This window comes from Alosa alosa, chromosome 18 (genome assembly GCF_017589495.1).
Source record: "Alosa alosa isolate M-15738 ecotype Scorff River chromosome 18, AALO_Geno_1.1, whole genome shotgun sequence".
Taxonomy (NCBI): Eukaryota; Metazoa; Chordata; class Actinopteri; order Clupeiformes; family Clupeidae; genus Alosa; species Alosa alosa.
This window is the reverse complement of record NC_063206.1, coordinates 3,828,244-3,838,310: the sequence shown is the minus strand read 5'-3', so window position 1 is coordinate 3,838,310 and position 10,067 is coordinate 3,828,244. Positions and strand designations below refer to the sequence as shown.

At 43.8% G+C, this 10,067-nt stretch overlaps 1 protein-coding gene and 1 pseudogene across 2 annotated transcripts in view; one reads left to right on the top strand and one right to left on the bottom strand.

The window, feature by feature from the left end:
• Positions 1-355: 355 nt before the first annotated feature.
• Positions 356-487, bottom strand: LOC125312175 (annotated as a pseudogene).
• A 1,228-nt stretch (positions 488-1,715) lies between these two features.
• The window catches only part of hps1 (HPS1 biogenesis of lysosomal organelles complex 3 subunit 1), a 26,891-nt gene continuing 18,539 nt past the window's right edge, over positions 1,716-10,067 (top strand). The window contains exons 1-5 of one of the 2 annotated variants that reach the window (XM_048268999.1): positions 1,716-2,305; positions 2,556-2,690; positions 7,974-8,116; positions 8,312-8,420; positions 8,531-8,688. In XM_048268999.1, coding sequence (XP_048124956.1) covers positions 2,189-2,305; positions 2,556-2,690; positions 7,974-8,116; positions 8,312-8,420; positions 8,531-8,688 — 662 coding nt within the window. In that variant the 5' untranslated portion in view covers positions 1,716-2,188. Of the gene's footprint in view, positions 2,306-2,555; positions 2,691-7,785; positions 7,795-7,973; positions 8,117-8,311; positions 8,421-8,530; positions 8,689-10,067 lie in introns of those variants that run through there. The other variant, XM_048269001.1, reaches the window with a different exon arrangement.

The window sequence follows — 10,067 nt, the reverse complement described above, 5'->3', positions numbered from 1 at the left end:
CACACAGAAGTACTGTGCTCTCTCATTTCCTCAGCTAACACTGACCCAAGTGCTCTGTTTCCTCTCTGTCCCCAAGCTGTTTGGATTGGTGAAGGGTGCCCCCTAGTGGCTTTTGTTAAACACAGGCAACTTACTAGTTCTTTTTTTTTTTTTAAACCCTTGTAAGGTGTTCAGGTCTGTGGGACCCGTTTTTCAATGTTTGCTAAAATAAAAATGATGCTATTTATTATTACTTCTGACTCAAACTCATTGGCCTGGGCTCATTTTCTGTGAAGAACATAAAACTTATTTTCAATGACTGCACACGGCACACCCCCTACACATAACTATTACATATGATAGATAGATAGATAGATAGATAGATAGATAGATAGATATTTTATTGATCGTGGAAATTCATATTACAGTCTCAATGCTAGTTTTCAACTAGCAATAATCGCGCCTCGGATAAACCTCATAGGCTACGATACTTCCACTGATCAAAGATCAAGATCACCACATATGTGGATATACATATATCTGGACACACTCACACACACACAAATAACTATCACATATGTGGTGTTTGGGTCTACAGGACACACACACACACACACACACAGAACTATCACATATGTGGTGCTTGGGTCTACTGGGCACACATATACACACACACACATAACTATCACATACATATGTGGTGCTTGGGTCTACTGGACACACATACACACACACACACACACATAACTATCACATATGTGGTGTTCGGGGTCTGTTGGACCCACACACACACACACATACCTATCACGGTGTTCGGGGTCTACTGGCAATAGCATATTATGTACCTTAACTGTGTCCTCCTCCTAACTGGACCTGCCATGTGTGTGTGTGTGTGTGTGTGTGTGTGTGTGTGTGTGTGTGTGTGTGTGTGTGTCTGTCTGTCTGTCTGTATGTATGTGCAAGTCTGGGTACTGGCAAGTATGGGGCAGCCGTGGCCTACTGGTTAGCGCTTTGGACTTGTTGCCGGTTCGAACCCCGACCAGTAGGCACGGCTGAAGTGCCCTTGAGCAAGGCACCTAACCCCTCACAGCTCCCCGAGTACCGCCGCTGTTGTTGCAGGCAGCTCACTGTGCTGGGATTAGTGTGTGTTTCACGGATTGGGATAAATGCAGAGACCAAATTTCCTTCACGGTCAACAACGACCCTTTTCATTCATAGACACTCAGTTCTCACCCTGCCGTCTTTCAAAAGAGTATATATACTTATATCAAAAGAGTATATATACTTATACGTATACTTAGGTGTTTGTGTGTGAGAATGTTGTCTTTCTGATTTTGTTTTGATCTGGACGTTTGTTTTGGTTAATTGACCTGATGTTGACCCACTGTTTGTGTCTTGGCAGAGATTGACAGATTTCCTTTGAAAATGTTCAGGTTTTTCTTGGGGTTCATGATACCATGCACCTTAATTCCCATGGCCTTTGGGAATAAAAAATAGCCCCAGAATATCGGGGTTCTTTTCAGTATAGTCATTCTTCTATGTATTGTATACCTAAACACCTAAAGTATTTCTTGCCATGCATATTCACGTCTGAAATATATGTAGCCTACATTTGGGAAACGATATTTCCAGCGCGTGAGTTGCGGTGGCAGGATGAACGCCACAAACTTCTGTTGTCGCAGATCACGTGACACCCCAACGTAACGTAACACATGACGGAAGTGAAATGTCAACAGTGTTGCGGTTTCTGAAAGTTCTGAAAGTCTGCCCTCCTCTATGGTTGGTGCCAGGGACCGATCGTGGCTGTGCCCGTACCTAGGCAATGTCAGTCGTTGACATACTGCGGAATCGGTAGCTTCCGCTTCCACTGGGCTCGAAATTAACCGACATTCCTGCGCGCCCTAAGCACACTTGGTCCAGAAACGTGGAAACACGAGATGGCGGAACAATTGGGTAGCCTAAAGTTTTTTTTACAACTCACGCGCCCCGTCTTATGACCACAGGCGGGTCTCATGCTCGAGAGGCGGGTTTTCTCGTCAGGCTCGCGAGCTGGATCGAGGAATTCTCGGAGATTCTGTGGATTGTACAACCTGACATGTCATAACAGTGTCTCATTTTCTCCAGCTGACCGCTAACTGGCCACCAGGCACTAACTCCCACCTGAAAGTTAAGTCAGTGCGTGTGGTCCGTAGAACACCGGGCCGGTCAGATGAAGTGCTTGCTCGTGGCGAGCGAGAGCGCGGAGGTGCTCTTCTACTGGACCGACAACGAGTTCCTGCTCCGCGTGCAGGAACAGTATGGAACAGCTCGCGATGAAGACGGCAGGGTGAGAACTGAGTGTCTATGAATGAAAAGGGTCGTTGTTTACGAAAGTGTGCTGTGGGGGAGTAATATCAGCGCGCATCAGCACTAGAGAAATGGAGTCTATACCCTAACTCTGGGTTTGTTGTTTTCCCGAGTTGTTTCCTTAGTTCTCTCTCTCTCTCTCTCTCTCTCACTCTCTCACACACTCTCTCTGTCTGTCTGTGTGTGTGTGTCTCTCTCTCTCTGTATGTGTGTATGTGTTTGCTGCGCAGCCTCCTGCGTTTGAGGACCGGATCAACACACTCTTCGCTCCCATCATCATCTCCTGCAGCACACTGGTAGACCGCTTGGGAGACAGCTACACTGCATTCTCCACAGAGAACAACGACACCTATGTGCTACACCAGGTGTGTGTGTGTGTGTGTGTGTGTGTGTGTGTGTGTGTTTGGCAGCAACTGTACACTGCACTGGGGGGGGGGGGCGGGCAAATTCTCACTATATTTTTCTGAAAGCCTTCAAAGTTAACCTCTGATTTGAAAAAAAGGAAATTCCGCCTATTGTTTTTTTTTTGTTAAACCACTCATAAGAGCCCAGAAAATAATCCAAACCTCATTATTACTGATGCATACAGTATGTGGTGTTAGATGTTGGCATACATATTTTGAATCATTATGTGATTTTGCCCTTCATTTTTGTTGCTAAAATTCAAGATTTATGTGTAATAATGTGAAAATCTACGTTTTCAGAGACACAACGTGTTGAAATGCCCACTACCTCATTAATCCATGTATTTCTACTGTACCTTCCTACCTCCCAGCAGAGACTTGAAATACAAATGATTACATAGGTCTGCATTGCTATGCTATTTACTATTTGTAAATGTAGCCTACTATTCGGAAACACCCCCCAAAATTCAGTAAATTAGTATTTTATTGAAACTACCCATAAGATAAGAGATAATCCAAGAGATCAAAATATCATGATTACCTTTACATTCAAGGAATACCATATGAAACTTGTTGACATCACCACATGTACCCAGCTTAACATAAATATTATAATTTCATAATGTCCAGGGCACATGAAGTACAGTAATTTCCTGTGTAGTAGCCGTATTGTGTATAAGCCGCAGGACAGTGTTTTATGCAAGTTAAAAGAAACAAAACCATACCATATTAACTGTCCCCGTGTATTAACCTCATAGCTGAAGAAATTTTGCATAATCAATGGATAAGCTGCAGCTAATAGTTGGGAAATTACGGTAATTGCATCACAGGTGCTAAAATGATCTACATTATACATTTCTGTTGTACTTCTGACTAGTAATGCGGCAATGAGATGTAGATGAACTGGTTGGTAAAAATATTTATACTTTACACATTATCATTATGTATAATTATTATTATTATCATTATTAACATACTTAAAATTGTCTTTCATCTGATGTTAAAATCATTTCCATTGAAAATAAATAATAACTATTTTCCAAGACTTGATCTACAGACATTTACAACAGTTTTCAAAATTCTACACAGTTAGATCTGATGAGAAACTGAAATTGGATCAATCCATTTTCAGAGGAACATGAGTTAATTTGCATATCTACAGCAGGCAAAGCAACACAAGAGGTTAGGGATGATCTGATTCAGGCTCATACTACAGGCAAAGATGCAAGTTCAAGACATAGAGGCTGGAGTCAGATACACCTAAGCACAAATTCCATGATACATTGACAAAGCAAAATGTAAAGACATTTACGAGCATGAGTCAAAAAAGAAAACACAGGCACATGTTAAAGATTGGACATGAGAGAAGTCTTTTGTCACCCTCTTGGACCTTAACCATGGTCATTGGCAACACCTGAGGGGACCCCAAGGAAAACCTCTAAAGCAGCACTTGCAAAGCATTTGCATAAACTTGCATCACTATCAGATAATCTTCCAGATGAATATAATACAGCAACAATCATTGATGGAATGTCTCTGGTCCAGAAGGTCAATAACAATGTCTCAACTTTTGCAGACATTGCTGCTGCTATTCATAGCATGATCCGTAAAGAGGCAAAGCAGAGGCAGATATTTTTTTAGATTAAATTAGATTAGATTTAGCTTTATTGTCATTGTGCAGAGAACAAGTACAGAGACAACGAAATGCAGTTTGCGTCTAACCAGAAGTGCAAAAAAGCAGAAAAGTGCAATGTGAAATACACAGTATAGGCAGGTGGTGCATAGACAGGACAAAAAATATAGTGCAGTGTAGACAGTAGTATACAGTTGTTTTGCAGAAGGTGGTTTAGAGTAATATAAATTAAAGTATAAGTATAAGTATATATACTCTTTTGATCCCGTGAAGGAAATTTGGTCTCTGCATTTATCCCAATCCGTGAATTAGTGAAACACACTCAGCACACAGTGAACACACTAATCCCGGCGCAGTAAGCTGCCTGCAACAACAGCGGCACTCGGAGAGCAGTGAGGGGTTAAGTGCCTTGCTCAAGGGCACTTCAGCCGTGCCTACTGGTCGGGGTTCGAACCGGCATTACAATAGTATTAATAATAAGTGTATGTGCAGGATGAAAAGCAGTAGAATATGGCTATGTACAGTATAAGTGTAATTACAGTATGTACATTTGTAAATAAATAGATGGATGGGATAGATGGGTGGGATAGGGTAGTGCAGTTTTGGGGGGGGGGGGGGGGGGGGGGGGGGGGATGTCCGCCTCCTTGTTGTCCCTGTCATGGACACCTCAACAGGCACAGGCAAGGAGGCATCAGGCGGGGGCGGGGCAGGGGGTCAGGGCTCTACACTAACATTTTTTTCCAGGAGCACTTGTGCGCCCAAGTTAAAAAATGTAGGAGCACAGACAAAAATTTGGGCGCACAGTCAGTTCTGTACTTAACTTACACATAATCTAACATTATACTGCAGCTAACAGTTAAACATGCCAGTGCACCAATTGTGAATATTAAGAATGACTGACAACATTTAGGCTACAGGAAACAGGATTTTAAAGATCAGTGCCTACTTTATTTTCAGTCTGTTCTATTTTCCTACATTTTGTTAATGTAAAATAATATAATACATTGCCATATTTGCATTTAGCCTGTATATCAAGTATCCTGCCAAATGTAGGCCAATTTATTTATTTGTGAATCCATCTATAGCTAAACCAAATATGCCCATGGTGACCTATCTGACTGCATACTGCCTAATACTACTACTAAAACAGTCCATTTTCTCTTCCACAAACCCAACATAGACTATCAAGGATATATGTTTTATACTTTTAGTTTTTATTTGAAATATCTTCATTGATGGGGGCAGTAGGCAAACGTTAGGCCTACTTTCGTTTTGCACTTCAGCTTGTATTTGGTGTAAAACAAACAAGCATGCGTGGAAGCCTGGAGTTGTCAGTAGCGTTCTACCTTTGAATAAAATGGGAGTATTACGGGAGGCTTTTTTGTGCCGGTTCGCTACAGCTATATTTTGCATATTGCAGCCAATACGCCAACTGGGCTAAAAGGCATGTTAGGTTACCTTTCCTTCTCTCACTGCATTCTCAGAATCTCATCCTGTTCCTCCTATATCCAATGAATTCGTGGATAGAAGAACTAATTTCTTCAATCTTTGCATCTTGGCTTGCTAGTCTAATCCTTTCCGCTTTTTTCTGTCGCTCTTGATTTGAAGCGACTACTAGCGAAGTCACAACGCGTGAACTGCTAACGCGTTGATGGGAGGTGTAGTTTTTTATGCTGCATTCGCGGCGATGATTCTATGGTTTGCACCAGTAATGTTTCGATGTTGCGGTGTATTTTGTAGACAAACATTGACATGGTTAGAAGTCATTCGCAACAGTGCGCCTACATATTTTTTTGAACTCGCACGGCATCATTTTTACTCACATGTGCGAGTGAAATGAGCGCACTGTAGAGCCCTGGGGGTGATGGGGGCTTAGTTTGTTGGATGTCACCGGGATGCAGAGCTAGAGGTCAGTAGGGTGACGCAGGAAAGAAGCTTCCTCTGAACCTGCTGGTTCGGATGCGGACAGACCTGTAACGCCTCCCGGAGGGGAGTGGAGTGAACAGTTTGTGGTTGTGGTGAGAACATTGATGTCTTTGATGGCCTCGATGGAGGGGAGTGAGGAACCGGTGATGCGTTGGGCAGTTTTCACCTCTGCAGTGCTTTCTGGTCATGGGCAGAGCAGTTGCCATACCAAACTGTGACACAGTTGGTGAGGATGCTCTCGATGGTGCAGCGGTAGACGTTCACCAGGGTCTGAGGAGACAGATGGACCTCAGGAAGAAGAGACACTGGTGAGCCTTCTTGATCAGGGTAGAGGTGTTGAGGGTCCAAGAGAGGTCCTCAGAGATGTGGACACCCAGAAACTTGAAGCTGGTGACATGCTCCACCTCAGTCCTGTTGATGAGAAATGGGTGTGTGTGCTAGCTTTAGACTTCCTGAAGTCCACAATGAGCTCTTTGGTCTTCTTGGTGTTGAGAGCCAGGTTGTTATCAGTGCACCACGATGTTAGGTGTTGGACCTCCTCCCTGTAGGCCGTCTCTGATCGTTGTTGCTGATGAGCCCAATCACCATAGTGTCATCTGCAAACTTGACAATGGTGTTAGAGCCATGTACAGGTGTGCAGTCGTAGGTGAAGAGGGAGTAGAGGAGAGGGCTCAGCACACATCCCTGTGGTACACTGGTGTTCAGGGTGATGGTTTGGAGGTGCGGTTATCTAACCTAACAGACAGAGGTCTGTTGGTTAAGAAGTCCAGAATCCAGTTACAGAGGGAGGTATTGATGCCCAGTTCACTGAGTTTGGTGATCAGTTTGGAGGGGAGGATGGTGTTAAACGCTGAGCTGAAGTCAATGAACCGCATTCTTACATAGGTGTTGCTATTGTCAAGGTGGGCAGAGTGAAGTGCCATAGAGATGGCATCCTCTGTGCTCCTGTTCTGACAATGATGAATTCAATGAATAGATTAAAGATCCTTTGTACTCGTTTCAGCGATACAATTTAAAAAAAACATTTGTACTGCAGACCTATGTATGTCATCATTTAACATTAATTTCAACTCACAATTGAAAGTAAGAAAGGTAGAATAGTAATGATCATGTCAACATGTTGCTCTGAAAACTCAAATGAGCTTTTTTTGCACATAAATTAATTTTATCAACCAAAATGAAGAGCAAAATCACATAATGAGTCAAAATATGTATGCCAACATCAAACACCACATATGCATCAGTAATAATAAGGTTTGGATTATTGTCTGGGCTCTTATGAGTGTTTTAACAAAAAAAGCCAATAGACGGAATTTCCTTTTTTTTCAAATCAGAGGTCAGAGGTTTGAAGGCCTGTACAGCCACAAAGCTACAAGACCCAACTTGCTATCATACCATTTTATACTCCAGAGATATGTAGCTTTCAGAAAAATATAGTGATAATTTGCCCCCCCCAAGTGGTAGTGACGACCCCCTGTGGCTCATGGACTATATGTGCTACACCAGGTTTATAAAGGCTGCTACGCACACGTACATGGGGTGAACTGTGTGTGCGCATATTTCACCGCAAACATCAGGATTTATAGAACATTTCTTTGCTGAAAAAGAGGCATATTTCCACACATCCTTTTACCTATGCTCCTTACAGCTTATAAAATGTGTGTGTGTGTGTGCACGTGCTGTAGTTTGAGGAGTGCCTGTACATTGCTGTGAACGGAGATGGAGAGGAGAGTGAGGATGACCTGAAGAGGAAGATCTACGTGATGAAGAAGTTCACAGACGTGCTGTTTGGGATGGTCACACTCAGCAGTGCCCTCTTTAGGAAGGAGTGAGTATGACAGCCGCTCAGCTCACTGTGTGTGTGTGTGTGTGTGTGTGTGTGTGTGTGTGTGTGTGTGTGTGTGTGTGTCTGTGTGTGTGTGTGTGTGTGTGTGTGTGTGTGTGTGTGTGGAGCCTGAGAGTATGTGTGCATCATTAGTGTCAGACAGTTATGCATGTGTGTGTGTGTGTGTGTGTGTGTTAGGCTGCGTCCTCAGGATACTGAGCAGAGGAGAGTTCTCTGGCTCCACCTACAGGGTCTACTGGAGACCTACAGCCGACTGAGAGAACAGGACCAGAGCTTCCTGGTGGAGGTACACACACACACACTGTGTGTCACTAGAATTGTGGATTTTGTCATTCGGATGTTCAATGACTGTGTGTGTCCGGTTGTGTGTTTCTATGTTGATGTTAGTCTGTGTAGGCTGTGGAGAGGCTGATTTCCACCCCCATCGCCAGAGCAGTGTATAGAGTTTCTGAGCCGCCTGGAAAGCAACTGAACTCCAGTTCTGAGAGAGCAGGAGAGGAGGTGCAGCACGCCTTCATCCTAGTACACACCAAACTACTGGCTTTCTACTCCAGGTACACACACACACACACACACACACGCCTTCATCCTAGTACACACCAAACTACTGGCCTTTTACTCCAGGTACACACACACACACACCCACCCTTCATCCTAGTACACACCAAACCACTGGCTTCTACGTACACACACACACACACACACACACACACACACACACACGTCGCCTTCATCCTAGTACACACCAAACAAACTACTTCTACCCAGGTACACACACACACACACACGCTTCATCATAGTACACATTAAACCACTGGCTTTCTACCCAGGTAATAATACACACACACATACACACACACACGCACACATAATAACACACACACACACGCTTCTTCATCCTAGTATTACTACCTAAACCATTGGCCTTTACCCAGGTACATTACACACACACACACACACACACACGCATTAATGCTTCTTCATCCTAGTACACACACACCAAACTACTGGCTTTTCTACTTCCAGGTACACACACACACACACACGCCTTTCATCCTAGTAGTACACACCAAACTACTGGCTTTTCACTCCAGGTTAATACACACACACACACACACACACACGTGCTTCTTTCATCCTAGTACACACCAAACTACTGGCTTTTCTACCCAGGTACACACACACACACACACACACACACACATCGCATAATACACACACACACACACACACGCTTTTCATCCTAGTATACACACCAAACTACTGGCCTTTTACTCCAGGTACACACACACACACACACACACACACACACACACACACACACACACACACACGCCTTCATCCTAGTACACACCAAACTACTGGCCTTTTACTCCAGGTACACACACACACACACACACACACACACACACACACACACACACACACACACCTTCATCCTAGTACACACCAAACTACTGGCTTTCTACTCCAGGTACACACACACACATACATATACACACACACACACACACACACACACACACACACACACACACACACACACACACACACCTTCATCCTAGTACACACCAAACTACTTGGCTTTTCTACCCAGGTACACACACACACACACACACGCCTTCATCCTAGTACACACCAAACTACTGGCTTTCTACTCCAGGTACACACACACACACACACACACACACACACACACGCACCTTCATCCTAGTACACACCAAACTACTGGCTTTCTACTCCAGGTACACACACACACACACACACGCACCTTCATCCTAGTACACACCAAACTACTGGCTTTCTACTCCAGGTACACACACACACACACACACACACACACACACACACACACACTTCATCCTAGTACACACCAACAAACCATTCTTTTTACTCCAGGTACACACACAACCACACACACACACACACACCC